This window comes from Phyllobates terribilis, unplaced genomic scaffold (genome assembly GCF_046119375.1).
Source record: "Phyllobates terribilis strain yellow unplaced genomic scaffold, ASM4611937v1 Scaffold_1__5_contigs__length_1240528914, whole genome shotgun sequence".
Taxonomy (NCBI): domain Eukaryota; kingdom Metazoa; phylum Chordata; class Amphibia; order Anura; family Dendrobatidae; genus Phyllobates; species Phyllobates terribilis.
Window position 1 is genome coordinate 167940370 of NW_027362761.1, and position 22247 is coordinate 167962616.

Sequence of the window (22247 nt, forward strand, 5' to 3'; positions counted from 1 at the left end):
AGATGCTAGTGACGACGAGGTCAGGTTGCGCCTTCCTGGACAGAGACGTAGTACTGGAAGCACGTCAACAACTGCATCCTCAAACACAACTCTGCCTCTCACCACAAGTCGTGGTGGCTCTTCAGGTCGCATGGGTGCTAAGCCTTGCATAGCCTGGGCATTTTTTCAGATCGATAAAGATGACCCAACTCGTGTTATCTGTAACATTTGTCAGCAAAAACTAAGTAGAGGCCAAAAAATACATAGTTTGAGTACTTCATGCATGAACCGGCACATGGACATGAAGCATAAGTTCCAGTGGGAAGCTCAGTGTGCTACAATGCGGCCTAGCCGGCCGGGCCAACCACCGTCTGCCATATCTTGTGCATCCGCGGCCTCTTCATCCTCTGTGACTGGGGGGACAGCAGTCACACCTGTTTTGGGGCGCAGACCTGCCACCTCTTTACCCGCAACAGCCAGCGTGATTGGCAGGTCATCATTTTCTTTGGAGGTGGTAACACCAGCTGGTGTTGAGCGCTGTCCGACATCGATAGCACCACCTTTGGATCAAGGCAACCTAACAAGTCCGCCTGCATCTTCCTCACAGACCGGCAGTTTGCCGGGGACACCCTTATCAACCCCGTCTAAGCACAATAGCCAGCCCTCGGTCCCTCAGATGTGGACAAGTAAAAGACCATTTCCTTCTAGCCATGAGAAAGCTAATAGGTTGAATTTCACCATCTGCAAGCTCTTGGCTACAGAAATGCTGCCTTTCCGCCTGGTGGACACAGAGGATTTTCGAGACCTTATGTCCGTCGCAGTGCCCCAGTACCAGATGCCCAGTCGGCACTACTTCTCAAAGAAAGGTGTGCCTGCGCTCCACCAGCATGTCGCACACAACATCACCGCTTCTTTGAGAAACTCTGTGTGTGACAGGGTGCATTTCACCACAGACACTTGGACGAGTAGGCATGGACAGGGGCGTTACATGTCGCTGACTGGGCACTGGGTAACTATGGTGACAGCAGGACAAGGGGTTGCTGTCCAAGACTTGCCGTCCCCACGAGTTGTGCGTCAATCCTCTTTTTGTCAAAGTTCCTCCACTGCTTCTGCCTCCTCAACCTCCTCTCAGTCTTCCACCTGCACCCAAAGCCTGTCTGGTCATGCTACAAGCTTTCTAACTGCGCAGAAGGGATCCTGCACACCTCCTTACTATGCTGGCAGTAGGGCTCAACGTCATCAGGCGGTTTTTACATTGAAATGTCTGGGAAATGTGAGTCACACAGCTGAGGAGTTGTGGTCAGCTCTGGAGAACCAATTTCATGAATGGTTGTCTCCACTGGACCTGAAACCAGGGAAGGCCGTGTGTGACAATGCTGCAAACCTGGGTGCGGCCCTTCGCCGGGGCAATGTCACACACGTGCCTTGTATGGCTCACGTGTTGAACCTGGTTGTCCAGCAATTTTTAGCCCACTATCCCAGACTAGATGGCCTTCTGCAGAGGGCACAGTCGCTGTGTGCTCACTTCCGCCGTTCGCATCCCGCAGCTCAGCGACTTACATCTCTACAGAAGTCGTTGGGCCTGCCACTTCACCGGCTAAAATGCGATGTGCCTACCCGGTGGAATTCAACTCTGCACATGTTGCAGCGACTGTGGCAGCACCGACAAGCCCTGGCGCAATACGTTCTGACGTATAGCCTGGGCCAACGAGATCCAGAGGTGGGGCAAATCACGCTGGAGGAGTGGTCTCAGATCAGGGACCTATGCACCCTTCTGCACAGTTTTGAAATGGCGACGAAGATGTTTAGTGCTGACGATGCCATTATCAGCATGACTATTCCGGTGATTTACATGCTGGAGCACATGTTAAACAGAATTCGGAGTCAGGTGGTGGCACAAGAGGAGGTGGAGGAAGTAGAGGAGGAGGAGTTGTATGCAGAAGGGCTAACATCTGCAAGGTCCAGACGGTCGGCAGCACCAAGGCGGCAGGCATGTGAGGGTGGGGGAGATGGTTTTACCAGGGCGCATGGTAGCAGCCAAACTAGTGAGGAAGGTGCAGGAGCCCAGGAAGAAGTGGAGGACGAACTGATGGAAGACTCATCAGATGAGGGAGACCTTGATCACATTTCTGTTGTGCGAGGTTGGGGGGAGAGGACAGAGGAAGGAAGCATGATTGTTACCTCGCCACCAACACAACAGGGACTTGGTGCTCCTGGATGCGCAACACACATGAGTGCCTTCTTGCTGCACTACCTGTAACATGACCCTCGAATTGTGAGAATTAGAAATAATCCTGACTACTGGGTTGCCACACTGTTAGATCCCCGGTACAAAAGTAAATTTGCAGAAATTTTTCCTGCCATAGAAAGGGATGGACGCATGCAGGAGTATCAGCAGAGACTGTTGCAGAATCTTACATGTGCTTTTCCACAAAATACCAGTGGTGCACGTAGTGAATCTCACAGTTCCAACTTGCCAACCGTGGGACCGTCAAGTGTTCAGCACTCAAACCGTAACAGAACCACAGTATCTGCTGGTAACATCAATTTTGCGGAATCATTTCACCACTTTTTTAGCCCATCCTTTGCAAGGCCACAGGAGACAAGAAGTCTGACACATAGTCAACGCCTACAGGAGTATCTCCAAGTAAACATTGAAGCCATGACTGTGTCACTGGACCCTTGCTCTTTTTGGGCTTCCAATCTGGATAAATGGCCGGAGCTAGCCACTTACGCCTTGGAGATCTTGTCATGCCCCGCAGCCAGCGTTCTGTCTGAACGTGTGTTCAGCGCTGCTGGTGGTATGCTGACAGATAAGCGCACGCGGCTCTCCACTGATAATGTAGACAGACTCACGTTCATAAAGATAAACAAATCATGGATCCGAAACGACTTTTCTACCCCTGTGTCATCCTGGGGAGAGTAAAAGCTTGATGATTGGTTAAAATCACCCTACCAACCGTTTTAAGCTTTCAAATTACTAATCATGTTTATCTGTATCTTGGCTGGAAAATAATTTGGGCTTTGTAGCAGTGTGCAGCACTGATTCTATTAGGCCATCTATAATAAGCTCCACCAGATTTAAAATTACTAATCATGTTTATCTGTATCTTGACTGGAAAATAATTTGGGCTTTGTAGCAGTGTGCAGCACTGATCCTATTAGGCCATCTATACTAAAGCTTCACCAGATTTAAAATTAATAATAATTTTTAGCTGCATCTAGCCCGGAAAATAATTTTGGGGCTCCGAGATGCGCAAGACACATAAGTGCCTTCTTGCTGCACTACCTGCAGCATGACCCTCATATTGTCAGAATTCGAAGTAATCATGACTACTGGGTTGCCACACTCTTAGATCCCCCAAACTTTTCGATCAACCTTTTCATTTGAATAAAGACCAAAAAAATGGTCATTTTTGAAATTATAAGCATTAGCAGGTTGTTAGAAACTGAAATCAAACAGTTTTCAACTCAAAACTTTATTCTAGGTGATGTTACATTTTCACATAGGACCCCTTGTTCGAAAGGAGCTTCTGAACTCTCTCGTCCATTGAATTTGTCAGGTTTTGGATGGTTTCTGCTTTAATTGTTTTGCATGAGGACAGAATACCCTCCCAGAGCTGTTGCTTAGATGTGAACTGCCTCCCGCCATCATAGACACTCCTTTTAATGATGCTCCAAAGGTTCTGAATGGGGTAGAGGTCAGGGGAGCATGGGGGTCACACCATAAGTTTGTCCCCTTTTATGCCCATATCAGCCAGAGATGCAGATGTTTTATGTGCAGCATGAGATGGTGCATTATCATGCAAAAAAATGATCTTGCTGTGAAATACACGGTTCTTCTTCTTGAACCCTGGCAGGAAGTGCTGTTTGAGAAAATCCACATACATTATGGAGTTCATCTTTAGCGCCTTCAGTGATCCTAAAGGGGCCGACAATCTCTCTCCCCATGATTCCAGCCCAAAACATTACTCCACCTCCTCCTTGTTGGCGCTGTAGCCGTGTTTGCGTGGGGTGTCCATCAACCAGCCATCCTCCACTCCATCCATCTGGACCATCGAGCGCTGCACGGCACTCATCCGTGAACAAAACAGTTTTGAAATCAGTCTTCATGTAATATTTGGCCCACTGGAGCCGTTTCTGCTTGTGTGAAGTGGATAGAGGAGGTCGACAGGATGGCGTATGCACAGCTGCAAACCTCTGAAGGACCCTGCATCTTGTTGTTCTGGGGACGTTGGAGGCACCAGCAGCTTCAAAAACTTGTCTGCTGCTATGACAAGGCTTTTTTGCCGCTGCTCTTTCAACCTGACGTAATTGCCTGTAGGAAAGAGTCCTCAATTTGCCCTTATCAGCACGCACACGTGTGTACTGTGAATCAGCTACATACTTCTTGATTGCCAAGACACTTCATCCTGATCATCGCACAATGTTGATTGTAGTCATGCCTTGACCTAAACACTCCACAATTTGTTGCTTCTCAGCAGCCGACACATCCTTTTTCTTTCCCATTTTGGCAGAAAATGTAGGCTGCTTAATAATGTGAGACAGCCTTCTTAAGTAGTCTTGCCTTTCATTGGACACACCTGCCAAACTAATTAGCACAGGTGTCTGCAATTGCTTACAGTGATATAAAGAGCCCTGACACACATCACCATCAATGAGTTTAACTGACAAACAAACAAATTCTTCCCTTATCACTCCTAAACACTTTTTGCATAATAATTTGGAACACAGTGTACATGTGCTTTTCCACAAAACACCAGTGGTTCACGTAGTGAATCTTACAGTTCTAACTTGCCAACCGTGGTCTGTATGGAGTTGTTCAATAAAGGGCCCAAAATTAAGATAACATAGATGGGAGAGGTCTCTATGAATAGGAATTCCTAAGTATTTGATACCCTGTGAGGGCCAGGCAAAGGGAAAGTTGGACTGGATGGAATCCTATATGGATTTGGGGAAGGAGACATCGAGGGCCTCAGACTTCGCTGCATTGATTTTAAAATTTGACCATGTAACAAAGTGATCTATTTCAGCCATAACAGCATGGATGGATATATGTGATTGAGTGATATATACTAGGACATCATCAGCAAATAGAGAGCACTTGTACTCGGTGCCTCCCACCTCAATCCACCTAATATTGGGGTTATGGCGAATTGATGAGAGCAGGTGCTCCGTCACTAGGATGTATAAGAGAGGGGACAGAGAACATCCCTGCCTTGTCCCATTGGTGATTGTGAAAGGTGATGAAAATGTTCTGACGCGCCCCCTGGGCCTTGGGACACCCGGAGCCGGACCCTTTTTGGTGGATGCTGGTGGTTGTAGTCTCCGTGGCGGCGACCCGGTTCCGTGGCTCAGGTCGGTCAAACCAGTGGCGGAACTATTTATGTGGTTTTAATGTCCGACTACGCAACCCGTGGATTGCGGTCAGAGTGAACCGCCGCTCCAGGGCAGACCGCTGAGGCTGGTGTTGTGGGTGCAGCAGAGCGTAGCATAACTCCCCACAGGAGGAGTATAGCCTCAGGGCAGTGTATGCGGAGGATGGGGGTGATGGTGCAGGGCAGCAGCAGTAACGACACGGAGTCAGTGATGCAGTTCAGGGCCTTTACTCACAGTTCTTATTATCCAGACCACGTCTGCAGGTAACGGCTGCCGACGTCGTACTGTGCTCACCAGGTGAGGGGCTCAGACAACTCCCAGATAACTTTGGAGCGCTTCACAGGACCCCCTTTGTGTGTCCTTTGTCTGGCCTTTCTTACCAACCCTTCTGTCCGGCTGCCTCGGGCCTCCTCTTGGTAAACTTGGCGCCAGTTTCCCTGACCCTATGTGGTGCCTTCCTATTGGGTGTAGCGAGGGGCTGCGCCACATAAAATGTCACAGCCTCCTGTTTCTAGCTGAGGGTCGTTTCCTGCCTCCACTAGTTTCGGGGACCGGTCTCCCCCTTTGGCCTGACCCCTCCACGCAGGTGGATTCGGGCGTGCGGTGGCGACTCGCCCGTCCGCACCCCTGGGATCCCTTCATTCCTCGTTCCTGGAGCCTTCTCCGCTCCTCTTCCTTCCTTCTCCCTCTTCCAGGCCTGGGCCTCTGTTACTAGGCCCGCCTCCGGAGCAGAGCTCATGCAGAGCCCCTGCTCCCTGCCACTTCTGCTCAGACTTCTCTGCACTGAACTAAGATGGTGCCCACCTTTTATACTCCCTTCTCAATGCACCCAGGAACTGCTTCCTCCCTGCTCCTGCACTACAGGGTTCCCCTTCCTCAGTGTTCCCTCCCCCCACTCCAGCCAGGGACAGGGACTGTCGTGCCCATCTCAGGGGCATATTGGTCGCCCTGCCCCACGGCAATGTGGTGTAATGCATGCAGGTGTCGGTTCCTGATCCACACTACATCCTTACCTGAGAGTGAGATATCACACCTCTGGGTGAGGTGCAATACCTCTGTAGCAACCGAGCCCTCAGGATGCTACAGTTCCATTTATCTTCAGCCTAGGTGACGTATTGCGATACAGGGCCGTGATTTTGGCTATAAAAGGGTCCCCTAGACCCCTACCCCAAGCTTTTTAAGAGAATCATATATGGCGTGCCAGGAGACTCTATGGAATGCTTTCTCAGCATCCAACGAGAGTATCTAATTACAAATTTTTAACTGCATCTAGCCCAGGAAATACTTTGTGCCTAGTAGCAGTGTCTGCTAGTCAGCGGATTATCCCGGCTGTTAAGCAAGCTACACCACCTGTAGTTTGGACACTTAATTTTTTCAAAGGAAATGCTTCGGGACCACGGGATACTCAGTGAAGAGCATCAGGAGGCACCCCAAGGCATAGGGGCTGGGACTGGCAGTAGGATGCCTTGCGGTGGACAGCCGAGCTCGATCCTTATAAAAGCTTTTTAACTGCAGCAGCTTTAGTGGACGCTACTGGAGCTGGAATTACGCGGCTGCTGGCATGAGACTTGCCCTCCAATAGATCCTTGTAAATGGATTTAAAGTGTATTCATTCAAATTAGAGAGACAATTTAAATTAAAAAGCTTAGAGCTGCCTCCACCACAGGGGGGCTCGCTCGACCCACCAGCGGACAGGCACCAGTATTGGGAGAGGGGGGCTGGCCGTCAGGGTTCACCGCGGCTCTGGCACAAACCCGGCGACGCAGAGGTGGCACGGGCAGGAGCGGACTGAACGTGTCGGCTTCTCACTTTTTGGATTTTAGAAGGGCATGACATGCCTATATCTGTGTCTCCCCCTCCTTTTACTCCTCCACCTCTTTTCTTTTCGCATGACTATATGTACTTGTCACTTTTCCATGTGTTAGTTGTGTCTTCTGAGCAGTTTGTCAGCTTTTGGACACCTTTGAAGGTGTTTTCTATGTGTTTCTATGTGTTTTTGTTTGCCTGCCATTGGTTTTAACGGTGTTCGAAGGTGTTCGATGAACAGTTCGACGAACAGTTCAGCGAACACACGGGTGTTCGACGAACCGAACTCGAACACTACGGGGGTGGCTCAACACTAGTCCCCTTGTCACCTGGAGAGCAGGTTCTTAAGAGAAAGAGACGACTCCACAAATTAGATGACCAGTGGGAGGTAGAGCCATACACCGTCCTACCTTCAAGTTATGATAACACCAAAGTGTGCCTCAGCAAAGATGGAGGGGAAACTTCAGTGGCAGTCTCAAGAGATCACTTGAAGATATGTCCTGAACAGTTGAAACGCACAGAAGAAGATCAAGACAAGTCTCAGCCCACAGAAGGAGTGGAGGAAGTCGTCCAAACAGTACTCAGAGAATTTACCCGGTCTTGGACCCAGGTGAACAGTGCGATTGTGGTACCGGTCCTTACCTTTCTCCAAGCGGCCTCACCGGAAGCTGCAGAAGTCCCAGAACAGCTGGAAGACCAGTCGGCCCCAGAGACATAGGTTTCATCATCAGCAGACCAGGAGAATCTACCCTCTGCTAGCAGACAACCTGTCGTACCCATGGTGAGTCAAAGAATTCGTAGGAGGTTACCCAGCCTACCAGTATTACCTCAGACTACCCATAGAGTAGGTCACACTGAACCTACCACACCGGGGGTAGACACAAGGGACCAGGGTAGAGCAGTGACTACCAATGTACTATGTAGATCAACCAGGAGTACAAAAGGTCAGCTCCCTGCCCATTGGAGAAACTAAAATGTAAAGAATTAAAGTATAAGAGAACTAAAATGTATGCTGTATATAGTTACCCGTAAGGGTAAAGCAGAAAAGTTGTGTTTTCAAATTGAATTGCAAAAGTTGGTCATGTGTGCATTTAGTTACCCGGTAAGGGTATAAAGACTAGTAGGTTATGGACGGTGAATAGCCAAAGGACTTTCCATTGTAAATAGTTGCACTTATTAGAGTGCCCCCTATTGGTTTTATGATTACAACAAATGACCTCAGAACAAAAACCCGTTTGGCGTGGCCGAAGACGTGGTCCAACACCTGGATCATCTGAGCCCTGCAGCCACGCCCAGGGCCTACGTTGAGGGTTTTCGGTCGGGTCCCTCATGTTCACTGAAGAGCACCTAACTAAAGAAAATGGACACCCGGTTACAGATCGTGCTGTAACCTGTTGCAGAATGTTATATTTATAATCTTGTAATGTGAACTGTTATTGTTATTTGTTAATTTTGAAAAGTATCCTCAGTCCGGGAGTACTGAAGTTAACTAGTGGGGAATGTGGCACGCCAGGGGTCCGGTTGCCACTGTGGCATTGCCTCCCTCAATAGAGGTAATGCCATGCCTGGAAGCAAGCAGGGGTCCCCTGGTCAGGTATACTAAACATGCAACACTTTCCTGGCTCCAGACCAGCAAGGGGAGCCCCTTCCCCTTGGCAACTGGGATCTGGGGGCGGGGTTAGTTAGTCTTAGTGTGAGGAGCTGAAGGGAGGATGTCGAGGAGAGAGGAGCTGGGACTGGATCTGCGCGGCAGCTCACCTCAGAATCATCAGCACAGAAGAACCGGACACCGGAGTCCGAGGTTGTGGGGCACTGAAGGCCCAGCCACAGAAACTGGAGAGCAGGAGACTGCAGGGTCCAGCACCGCCACGAGGGAGCGATGCAACAGCATGGCCCGAGCTGCCTGCCATACGGGTGAGCACAGAAACGTTACACTCAGGGACGAGGGCCACCGCACAGCTACAAGCAGCAGGGCCAAAGAGTTTAGTGGAAAGGGAAGGCCTCCAACTTCACCTGGCCAAGAGGATTCTTTACTTGCATCCAGGCTGCCCGGACTTCCACTTCTAGCCAGTACCCTAGTCCCGGCTTGTCTAAACAACACCAGTAAAGACCCTGGGACTGCACTTCCTTGTCTCTGTGTTTCTTGCTGCGCCATCAACCCCTGCACTACAACGCCCAGCACAACCTGCAATATCTACACTGCCCTGGAGCTAGCTCTTCCTGTGGAGAGCCACACCATCCCTGCTGTAGTAACATCAGCTTCAGAGGACTGCTCCGCAGCGGCGTCTCCCTTGAGCCGCACTTCACAGGTGGCGTCACAAACTCTATAAAAACACTATAAATCCCCTATCTATAACCCCTTTTATTGACCGCCCTGGGTCACGGATCGAGTCACTGCCACTGTGACATTTCCCCAGTATCCACCGGCCCGGCACCGGGTACCCCACGGCCCAGGGGGCGCGTCACATGTGCCTTCTAAACTGGATTTCCAATGTTCTAAGTCGGTGTGTCCTGACATGTGGCTTTGTGAATCCACCTCACCAGGTGAGCCTAAGAACTTTTTTAATTTTTCAAAACCTTTTTTTCTTTTTAACTTTACTTACTGGTGGGATTTCCCCCTACTGTTACACGGGGACAGGAGGTCATCACACATCAACTGTCTGCTGTCCTTGCAGCCTGTCAACTCTTTCACACCCACCCCTCAACTCCTTCACACTGGACAAAGTTGGGGGTGCTAGGCTATTTTAACAGGCCATATCAGTCTGCATCGAAGCTATAACAGCGATCCACAACTCATGTAAGTTTCAAAAGGAGACCAGAAAAGTTGCTGTAGCTGTGACCCATCCCGAGATATCATAGGGAAGGCCATGTTCAAACATTTAATATTTGGTCAATATTTTACCTCAGTATTTGTAAGCCAAAACCAGGAGTGAAACAATCAGAGAAAACTAAAATAGAAACACATCACCACTTCTGTATTTATCACCCACTCCTGGTTTGGGCTTACAGATACTGATGTAAAATACTGGACATGTGAACAATGGCCTTAAAGTAAGAGTCTGAAGTGACAGCTGCAGACAGATGCAGCTCTTAATTTAAGTTCACGGCCACACTATCAGTATTTTTTCTCAGGAGTGGGAGCCAAAGCCAGGAGTGGGTGATAAATGCCGAATTGGTGACTTGTTTCTATTATACCTTTTCTCTGATTGTTCCTCACCGGGTTTTGGCTCCCACTTGTGAGAAAAAGTACTGACCAGATACTGATAGTCGGGCCCTGGCCTAACTCCTGATATCTGGGATGGCACACAATTACAGAATCTCAGCTTCAGAATGAGCCTTGGATCACTGTTGTAGCGGTGATCCAAGCTGAGATGTGATCATAAGTCCTGACTAATGAGTTAAAACCCTGAAAGGACCTATGAGATTTGAGATGTCCTTGGCAGGGAAAGTATTAAGATATGTGGCTTACAAAAACACAAAACAAAAATTGCTTACCTGTTTCTTGAACAATCTGGTTTCTCAGTCCTTGAAAAGTTCCTGTAACAGACAGCAATGGTATTATAGTGAAAAAAATGACTGCTACACATTCATTTCTCTGATGAAAATGAAAAGTAGCTCTTTACAAATGTAAGAAATGATCTCATAAATACCAACTAGGAGAGGCAGCTACCCTAGTCAGTGTCAGAGGCCATAAAAAACCCTTGAAACATGATCTAGGAATAAATGGCAAGTTAGAAACTCATCTGCAGAAAGCTGTTTCAGAGCAAAAGCATACAGAAAGATGGTTGTCTCAGTCACCCACAAGAGCTTTCTATTGCAGTTTGTTTGCAGCTGATAACAGAGAATAATGCGGCCCCCCTTTTCTACACGGACATTCCTGAGTCATGATATCCAGTCAGTTTATTAATAAATTTCCATAAAACAGCACCAAGCCGAGGTCTAAGAAAAGATACTCTACAACTGCTGTGTTATGTAAAAAACAAGCAAGAACTAACCCCTTCATGAAGGGGCCAATTTCCATTTTTGCATTTTTGTTTCCCCTCCCCTTCTTGTCAGAGCCATAACTCTTATTTTTCTGTCCACATAGATGTATGAGGGCCAGGTTTTTGTAGAACAAGTTGCACTTTTGAACGACACCATTAATTTTACCACATAGTGAACTGGAGAATAAGAAAAAAATTCCAAGTGCGGTGAAATTGCGAAAAAAAAAAAATCCCCGCAATTCTGACATTGTTAATTTAGGAATTGTTTTTATGGTGTACATTTTGTGGTAAATAGCATCTTACAATATGATTCTGCTCACCAATATGTGGCACCCCAGGGGTCTGGTTGCCACAGTGATAGAAATATCACGTCTGAGAGCAAGTGGGAGGTTCCCTGGTCAGGAGCCCTTGAACATGCAACACCTCCTGTCCCAGACCAGATAGGGGAGGAACCTGCCCTATATAAACTGGATCTGGGGCGGGGTTAGTTCAGTCAGAGCCTGGAGTTTGTTCCAGACACAGGGAAAGTAACAGCGAGGAGCTCTGTAGGAGCAGGAGCTGAAGACCAGGGACTTGAGCTAAGCGGAGTTCGTCCTGGCAGAAGACGCTAAGAACCGGACACAGGAGTCCGTGGCTGTGGGGACTTATATATACCCAGCAGCAGAAACCCGCCGGCAGGGGATTTCAGGTCCTCTGGCCATAGAAGCCCAGAGGCTCAGTCACGAGCAAGGGACCAGCACCGCCATCGAGGAGCGGGGGCTATCAAAAGGCCCCAAGTCACCAGCCATACGGGTGAGCACCACACGGTACACTCAGGGACGTGGGCTACTTCCACTTGCTTACAGCAAGGTAGCCAGGAAGAGTGCAGATAGACGGGGAGGCCTACAACTCCACCTGGCCAGGGGAACTCCAGTTTGCTCACAGACTGACCAGGCCTCTTATGCTAGCCAGTACTCCCGGGAGGGTCTGCCTTATCACCATCAGTAAAGACCCTGAACTGCACTGCAAAGCCTCTGAGTCGTTCCTGCTGCGCTCGTGCACCATCACTCCAATCATCCACACTCACTACCCTGAGGCTATACTCCTCCTGTGGGGAGTTATACTACACTCTGCTGCCCTCACAACATCAGCCTCAGAGGTCTGCTCAGCAGCGGCGGTTCTTATTGACCGCAATCCACGGGTGGCGTAGTCGGACATTGCATTATACTGATACAGAGACTGCCACAACCTTGGTCTGACCACCCTGAGCCACGGGACTGGGTCGCCACTACTACTCCCAGCATTGCCCTGAAGCCCGGTCTCGAGTGCCCCACGGCCCAGGGGGCGAGTCAGCTTTTTGGCGTAGTCGGCAGGATTGTGACCAACCCGCCACAAACGGGTATTGCGTGCCTGAAAAAGACTTTGCAGTTATCTGAGTGAAGTTTCCCGCCATCCGGAGCCGTTTCCCGCCATCTTAAGTCGTCTCCCGCCATCTTCAGTCGTTTCCCGCCGTCTTCAACCGTTTTCCCGCCTTCGGACGCCATCTTCAGGACGCCGCGCGGGAAGAAGAGGGGCGTGGACTTCCAAACCGCGCGAGACCTGAAGCTCCGCCCCACGCACCGACGCTGCGCAAGGTCCTGGAAGGGAGATAGAGCGACGCTGACATCACCAGGACGCGACGCAAGGTCCTCATCCGGAGCAGCACCAGCGGAGCCGCGGCCTACAGAAGAGGATCGTCGGAAGGTAGGCCACACTTAACTAGGGGGGGAGGAAGATGACGGACACGGAGGGACCCTCTACCACCAGCGTGGCCACTGCCGCAGTAATGCCGTTCACAATGCCATACATCCCCGGAGAGGCCTGGCTGCCCCAATACTCAGAGGAGTCACATACCCTAAGCGACTTTAAAGAGAGACTGTACAGCCTATTTAAAGTATACCCCCTGACAGAGGGACAGAAAGAGAGCATATTGATAGGCCAGTTAACCGGCGCAGCCCAGCGTGAAGTAAAGTCCTGGTCAGTCCGGGACAAGGAGACCGTAAAGGAGATCTTGGCCTGTCTGAAGGACACTTTTGATACCCGCACCTCAGCCGAGATCAAAATGAGATTTTATGGGTGCAAGCAGTGGGCCCAAGACAGTATAAGAGACTATGCTTTGAGTTTGCAAGAGGCCCTGGGAGCCATTAAACAGGCAGACCCTGACAGTGTGCGGAATGCAGATGAACTGTTAACTGAGCAATTCATTGAGGGTCTGCTGTCCAACGCCCACCGAACCCAGTTACGTGCAATGGCCTTGCAGAACCCTGGTTTAGACTTTGCAAAGTTCAAAGACAGGGCCATCCGGGTGCTCCGAGAACCGGCACGGGGTAGCACTGTAACCCACCGGCGCCCTGCTATTACCTATCATCAGGAGGCGGCACCCTTGTCTACAGAGTCTGTAGGAGCTGGTGCGCAGGCTTTGGACAACAACCCGGCTACAGACCTGCACTATCAGATACAAGAGCTGACTAAAAGCGTAGCCGCGCTAACCAGAACTGTGCAGTCTTTACAGGTCTCTCCTCCAGGAAAGATCCAGCTGGCGTCCGGACCGGAGGACATCCCATGGCGCCGACAGAGGAGGATCCCAACGTCCAGAGGAAGACCCAGCGACAGATACAACGAGGACGGACACCCCATCTGCCGCCGCTGCAATCAACCCAGACATATGGCAAGGTACTGTCATTTAAACGGGCACAACCTGGGGCAGAGGGCCAACCCCCAGGCATAAGATCATCAGGCCCCTCGAACTGGCGTGATAAATATGTAGGGGGACGTCCAGTCTTGCCTGTGGTACTGGATGGCATTCCAATGAGTGCCCTACTAGACACCGGGTCACAGGTAACTACCATCCCTTATGTGCTCTTTAAGCGGTACTGGAATGACTTGGACATAACCCGCTACCCAGATGACGACCTGAATATCATCGCCAGCAATGGTCAGCCCGTGCCGCAGGTGGGATTCAAAGAGGTGACCATTAAAATCGGTAAAGTCGAACTGGCGGCACAAGGACTGATCATTGTGGACATTGACCGTCATGAGAGTCACCCTAAAATAACCTTGGGAACTAACGTGATTGAAAATTGTCTTGCAGAGATAATTCTCATTTTACAGCAGGTTGCCAAGAACACCAGTTCCAGCCAGCAGCGTGCTCTCCAAAAAGAGATCCGGGCACTGATGAAAAGGCAACAAGTGGAACTATCTGATGGTGAGATTGGTAGCATGAGAATGTGTGACCCGTTCCCTATTGCCATGCCCCCGAAAAGTGAGATGATGATCTGGTGCCGGGCAGCTATTGGTCTAAGAGGTAGAGACTACCAAGCAATGGTGGAACCCGTTTACTCAGACAGTAGGCCCACCATTTTGACAGCACGGGGGGTGGACAATGTACGCCATGGGAGGGTTCCTGTCCGCATCATAAATATCGGGGAGAGAGAAGTATACCAGCCCCGGTATGCCACGCTAGCCAAATTGTTCACCATAAACCAAAATTCTGTAAAGGCCGTAGAACCCTTGCTTCCATCTCAACCAGAGGAAGGTAACGGCTCTAAGAAACAAATGGAGGATTGGTGTCAGCAGCTGCATTTGGGTAATGACTCCACTCCCTCACACCAAAAATAGGGAGTCTACCGGGTGGTTCAGGAGTACGAAAGAGTCTTTAGTAAACACCCGCTAGACTTCGGGCGAGTAAAGGGGGTAGAGCATCACATCCCCACAGGAGACCATCCACCCATAAAGGAAAGATACCGACCTGTACCCCCTGCATACTATCAGCATGCAAAGGGGATGTTGCGAGACATGAAGGAGGCTGGGGTAATCAGGGACAGCTGTAGCCCCTGGGCGGCTCCACTGGTTCTAGTGAAAAAGAAGGACAACACAATGAGAATGTGCGTAGGCTACAGAAAGGTCAACCATATCACACACAAAGATGCGTACCCGTTACCTAGGATAGAAGAATCTTTAGCTGCATTAAAATATGCTAACTTCTTCTCCACTTTGGATCTTACTAGCGGGTACTGGCAGGTTCCTGTAGCAGAGGCGGACAAGGAGAAGACTGCGTTCACCACCCCGATGAGTCTCAGCGAATTCAACTGTATGCTGTTCGGGCTCTGCAACGCACCAGGAACCTTCCAGCGGTTGATGGAATGCTGTCTGGGACACCGGAATTTCGAGACGTTCCTGTTATACCTGGACGATGTCATCGTTTATTCCAAAACCTACGAGGACCATCTGAAACACCTGGCAGAGGTGTTTGACGCATTGGCAAGCTACGGCCTAAAGGTGAAACCCTCCAAGTGTCACCTGCTGAAACCAAAGGTACAGTACCTGGGACACGTGGTGAGTGCCGACGGAGTGGCTCCTGACCCCGATAAGATCACCGTGATTAAGGACTGGCCAAGACCCTCCAACATAAAGGAAGTGCGCAGTTCCTCGGATTGGTAGGCTACTACCGAAGATTCATTCCCGGTTTCACCAAAATGGCAGCTCCTATGCAGGACCTCCGGATAGGTCAATCCAGGAAGGCCAAAAACCAGAAGCCACCCTTCAGGTGGGAAAAGCTGGAAGAGGAGTACTTCCACCAGCTGAAGAAGGCCCTCACGGGGGATGTAAACCTGGCGTACCCTGAATACAGCCAGCCCTTTATCCTCCTCACGGACGCGAGCAACATCGGGCTTGGAGCCGTACTGTCCCAGATCCAGCAGGGGAGAGAACGGGTAATCGCTTACGCCAGCCGAAAACTACGGCCCACAGAGAGAAACCCTGAGAATTATAGCTCATTCAAGCTAGAGTTCCTGGCAGTGGTGTGGGCAGTGATGGAACGTTTCAAGCATTACCTTGCCTCCTCCAAGTTCACCGTGTACATGGACAGCAACCCGTTGACACATCTGGACACTGCAAAACTTGGTGCCCTGGAGCAGAGATGGATGGCCTGCCTGTCCAACTATGAATTCACCATCAAATACCGGGCGAGACGCTCAAATGCCAATGCAGACGCCCTGTCCAGGATGCCGAACTTACCGGACTGAGGGGAAGATCCAGAGGAACTGGAAGAGATCGAACGCCCTGCGTTCCACCGTCATGGGATTACCCAGTATTCCCACCGTGTAAGTGACAGGCACTCTGCTACGTTCAATCCCATACCCCACTACAGCTGGGCAGAGACTCAAGACAGTGACCCCGCAGTCCGTCTGGTGAAGGAAATGCTGACACAGGCTGATGCCCGCCTTGACCCATACGCCCCAGAGGAGACCAAACAGCTGTGGAAGTAGAAGAGTAATCTGTTTCTCTACAAGGGGAAGCTGTGCCAGAGAACTGTGAACTCCTGGACACATGAGCTGACCTGGCAGGTAGTGGTCCCGAGACGGGACGCGGCTATGGTCCTGGAGGCATACCACGACGGAGCAGGGCATTTCGGATGGAAGAAGCTGGAGTTCCTGTTGCGTGACCGGTTCTTCTGGGTAAACATGAGAGGGGCCATTGAGAGATGGTGCAGAGACTGTGGCCCGTGCAACCTGAGGAGGAAGGACCGTGCCAGCCAGAAGACCCCCCTGCAGCCCATCATCACGAAGAAACCACTAGAATTGGTAGCCCTGGACCATGTGAAGCTGGCTACGAGTAGGTCCGCGTACGTCTACGCCCTCAACATCGTAGACCACTACTCCCGGTTCCTGGTGGTGGTCCCTGTCAAGGACTTAACGGCTCAAACAGAAGCTAGAGCTTTCCAGCAGCACTTCTGCCATCCTCACGGGTATCCGGAGCAAGTGTTGACTGACCAAGGTCCAGCCTTCGAAGCGGAGGTCTTCCAGGAGTTCTGCAACTTGTATGGTTACAGGAAGATAAGGACAACGCCTTACCACCACCAAACCAATGGGCTGTGTGAGAAAATGAACAATATCATCATTGATCTCCTCAAGACGTTGCCCCTGGAAGAACGCAGCCTGTGGCCGGAGAAGCTGCCAGACCTGATTGACTTGTACAACCATATCCCGGTGAATGATACAAATTGCACCCCGGCTTACCTGATGAGCGCAAGACCAGGTAAGCTGCCAATTGACCTGGAGATGGGAGTCCTGACACCCGAAGACACCTCACCAGAAGCAGACTGGGACACGGAACGGCAGCAGCAGTACCGGAAAGTACAGGAGACCGTAGAGCGAAGTCTGTCTCAAGCAAGAGGAAGGCAAGAGAGGACTTATAACCAACATGCTCCCGCTGTTCCCCTGGCACCTGGAGAGCAGGTCTTGAAGAGGAAGAGACGGCTCCACAAGTTGGATGACCAGTGGGAGAAGGACCCGTACACCATACTGCCCTCAAGCCATGAGAACCCAAAAGTATGTGTCATCAGTAAGGATGGAGGAGAGACCACAGCCACTGTCTCCAGATACCACCTGAAGAAGTGTCCCAAGCAGCTACAAGGCGCTGAGGAAGACCAGGATATCCTTCAACCCGCAGAGGAAAAGGAAGAAATGATCAGTACCGTACTCGGAGACTTTCCCCGGTCCTGGACTCAAATCAACAACGCAGTCGTGGTACCCGTCCTCACCTTTCTCCAGCCAGCCCCTCAAGGGCCTACAGAAGAACAGGGACTGTCGGGAGAGTAGCCAGCCCAGGAGGCAGAAGGATCCATACAAACAGCCCAGGAGAATCAACCCTCTGCTAGTAGTGAGCCTGTCGTGCCCCTAGTAAGCCAAAGAGTACGCAGGAAGCTGCCAGGCCTACCCGCAACACCCCCTACACCCTGTAGTGCAGAGCCAGATAGTGGGTTACGTAGGTCCACCAGGAGCACTAGAGGACAGATGCCCGCTCGCTGGAGAATCTAATGCGAAGTATATATCTACCTGTACATACGTAAAAGTTGAAAATGTTTGATGTTTTTGTTACCTGGTTATTAATTATGTCTTTCTAGTTTTCCTAGTTCATGGACTGACAGATTATGGATGCTGAATAACCGGAACTACAATGTAAATAGTTGCACTTGGTGCCTCTTGCGAAGACGGCCACGGAAGAAAAACCCGTCTGGCGTGGTCCCGTGTGGTCCAAAGTAATTCGCTTCGCCTTGCAGCCACGCCCAGGGCCAACGTTTGGGGTTTGCTTTGGACAGGTCCCCTACTCCGTTCTAAGACTTCACCTTGGGTGATATGGACACCCGGTTACGGAAATGCCGTGACCATCAAGACAAAATGTACTTTTTCCTGTTATTATTTATACTCTTGTATTTGTGTTTTTCTTAAAAATGTGTTTAGTCCCGGAGTACTAAAATTCACTAGGGGGGAATGTGGCACCCCAGGGGTCTGGTTGCCATAGTGATAGAAATATCACGTCTGAGAGCAAGTGGGAGGTTCCCTGGTCAGGAGCCCTTGAACATGCAACACCTCCTGTCCCTGACCAGATAGGGGAGGAACCTGCCCTATATAAACTGGATCTTGGGCGGTGTTAGTTCAATCAGAGCCTGGAGTTTGTTCCAGACACAGGGAAAGTAACAGCGAGGAGCTCTGTAGGAGCAGGAGCTGAAGACCAGGGACTTGAGCTAAGCGGAGTTCGTCCTGGCAGAAGACGCTAAGAACCGGACACAGGAGTCCGAGGCTGTGGGGACTTATATATACCCAGCAGCAGAAACCTGCCGGCAGGGGATTTCAGGTCCTCTGGCCATAGAAGCCCGGAGGCTCAGTCACGAGCAAGGGACCAGCACCGCCATCGAGGAGCGGGGGCTATCAGAAGGCCCCAAGTCACCAGTCATACGGGTGAGCACCACACGGTACACTCAGGGACGTGGGCTACTTCCACTTGCTTACAGCAAGGTAGCCAGGAAGAGTGCAGATAGAAGGGGAGGCCTACAACTCCACCTGGCCAGGGGAACTCCAGTTTGCTCACAGACTGACCAGGCCTCTTATGCTAGCCAGTACTCCCGGGAGGGTCTGCCTTATCACCATCAGAAAAGACCCTGAACTGCACTGCAAAGCCTCTGAGTCGTTCCTGCTGCGCTCGTGCACCATCACTCCCATAATCCACACTCACTACCCTGAGGCTATACTCCTCCTGTGGGGAGTTATACTACACTCTGCTGCCCTCACAACATCAGCCTCAGAGGTCTGCTCAGCAGCGGCGGTTCTTATTGACCGCAATCCACGGGTGGCGTAGTTGGACATTGCATTATACTGATACAGAGACTGCCACAACCTTGGTCTGACCACCCTGAGCCACGGGACCGGGTCGCCACTACTACTCCCAGCATTGCCCTGAAGCCCGGTCTCGAGTGCCCCACGTCCCAGGGGGCGAGTCAAATACAATTATGGCGATATCAAATATGTCCATTTTTTTTTATTTTTAGTGGTGAAAAAAAAAAAAGTTTAAACCAAATTTTTTTTTTCTGGTTGTGTCGCCATTGTCCAAGACCCGTAACATTTTTATTTTATGTCTGATGGAGCTGGATGATGGCTTAATTGTTTGCGGGACGAGATGACGTTTTTATTGATACCATTTTGGGATGGATATGAAGTTTTGATTTCCAGTTACAGCATTTTATGTAGAATTGCAGCGACCAAAAATAGTAATTTAGGCGTTCTTGATTTTTTTCTTTCGTTTAGGGTGTTTGCCGATCACGTTAATTATTTTTAGATTTTGATGTATCGAACTTTCTAAGCCTGATATGTTTTTTTTTTTTTATACCTTAATTTTTAGTGGGGGAAAAGGGAGGTGATTTGATGTTTTATGTATTTTTTTCATATTTTTTAAAAACATTTGTTTTTTTTACTTTTCACTGTTCTAGTTAGTCCCTTTAAGAGACTTTAAGCTGCGATCGTCCGATTGCTTGTGCTATATACAGCGATGCCAGAACATCGTTCGGCATATAGTAAAAATCACAGTCTTCTTTGAAACCCGGCCACCGGCAGGGTTTCAAAGCAGCTCCGTAATGACAAACACGAGGGTCTTCAGTAGACCCCCGGCTGTCATAGCAACTTATTGATGGCCCGAGCTCACGTCACTTTGTAATATATCTTAGCAGGGAAATCTGATACTTTCTCTGCCAAAATTGATCAGTCATTATCGAAATTCTTATTTTTTTACGTAAAATGTGTATTCAGTGAAGACAGACTTTCCCATTACTGAGATAGGAGATGGCAGTTGCTACAGATGAGACTCTATGTAGATAGGAGGGGGAAGGTAGGAGGAGCTCTGTCTCTAGCTCCTCCCATCTATATAGAATTGTATCCGTAACAACTGCCTTCTCCTATCTCAGTAATGGGAAAGTCTATACTCACTGAATACAGATTTTACCTAAAAAATTACGAATTTTGATAATGACTGATCAATTTTAGTAGAGAAAGAAGCAGACTTCTTTGATAAGATATATTACACAGTTGCTTATTTTAGTGTGTGCTATTGATTTTTGAAATAAAAATTAAAACGATGATTACTCCCCTTAACGTCATGGCCATTTTCCATTCTTTCCTTACCCTCTTCCAACAGCCACAACTTTTTTATTTTTTTGTCAATATAGCATATGGGGGCCTGTTTTTTGGGGGACAAGTTGTACTTTTGATTGTCACCATTCATTCTACCACATAGTGTACGGGGAAAAAAAAAGTACTTTGAAATTGCAAAGAAAAAGTACAATTCCACAATTGTTTATGGTTTTTATATTTACCATGTTCACTATGTGGAAAAATTGACAAGGCAATATGATTCTCCAGGTCAGTATGACTACGCAGATACCAAACATGTATAGTTTTTTTTGTTTTTTTTAAGTGGTGGAAAAAAATTCGGAAATTTATAAGAAATTTTTTTTTTGCCTTTGTCGCCATTTTCCGAGACTCGTAAAGTTTTCATTTTTGGGATATGGGGCTGTGAAAGAGCTTATTTTTTGCATCCTGAGCTGATGTTTTTACTGATAACATGTGGGGTTAGATACGATGCTGCACTTTATTGTAATGTTTTCGGCGGCTAAAAGACTATAATTGTGGCATTTTGATTTTTTTTTGTTATGCTGTTTACTGATCGGATTAATTTATTCTGTATTTTGATAGATCAGACATTTACCAATGCAGCGATATCAAATGTGTATTTTATATTTTTGTGTTTTCTTTTTAATGGCGGGTGACTTGAACTTTTAATATTTTCCATATTTTTAAAACTTTTTTTTAAACTTTTCACTAGGTTTAAAGTGACTTGAAGTTGCAATCATCTGATTGCTTGTGAAATACATAGCTGGCTTTCACAGAGGGATCGTAATGACAAGCATGGGGGGGTTTTCAGCAGACCCTCGGCTGTCATGACAACCCATCGGCGCCCCACAATTACGTGACGGGTGCACCGTGCATGGAATGACAGGCATCCCTGTCGGCACATGTAAAATGCCGCTGTCAGAGATTGAAGGAGAAGTGCTAGGGAGCAAAGAGAGCGCAAACAGGATTTTATCCGATTATAAGCAAAATGAAAGATATGAGTGCACGCTCACCTGGTGCTGTTGTACATTGCAACAATTCAATAGCATGAGAACAGCTGTTGCAGGATATGGGTCGTCAGACCAGAGGGAAATACTGTATGGATGAAATGTTTTTCCCGCGCTGATAACCTACTTGTAAGGAGAAGCTTGTTGGCGATGAATTCATAAAAGAATTGTTTATTGATATGTTACAAAGTCAGCGCGTTTTCAAGTCACCCAAAACTTCTTCCTCAGAACATAACCTTATAGTATAAGTATAGTATAGTATAAGGTTATGTCCTGAGGAAGAAGTTTTGGATGACTTCGAAACGCGTTGACTCTGAACAGATCGGCTGTCATGTGCCTGAAGACATGCAGGCCCAGCGTATATATATGTCGTGAAGCGGTTAAAGAAGATTAATTAAAATGTTTAAGGTGATTGCCATGCAGCAAGGTCCACTTTTGGCTCAACTTCAATCCTCTGACAAATGTTACATATTTTACTGGCACCTTTTGCTATAATAAGGAATTGATAGTGGTATTCCATGATGATTAAACTACCCTACCCAGATGCAGTATAAGTCGCAAATAGTGTTGAGCATTCCGATACTGTAATATCGGGTATCGGCCAATATTCGCGGTATCGGAATTCCGATACTTAA

General features: G+C 48.9%; 1 protein-coding gene across 1 annotated transcript in view; it reads right to left on the reverse strand.

The window, feature by feature from the left end:
• LOC141166145 (doublesex- and mab-3-related transcription factor 1-like) overlaps positions 1-22247 on the reverse strand; it is a 531682-nt gene that overhangs the window by 13707 nt on the left and 495728 nt on the right. Inside the window, exon 5 of the mRNA XM_073652547.1 lies at positions 10660-10701. Coding sequence (XP_073508648.1) covers positions 10660-10701 — 42 coding nt within the window. The remainder of the gene's footprint in view (positions 1-10659; positions 10702-22247) is intronic.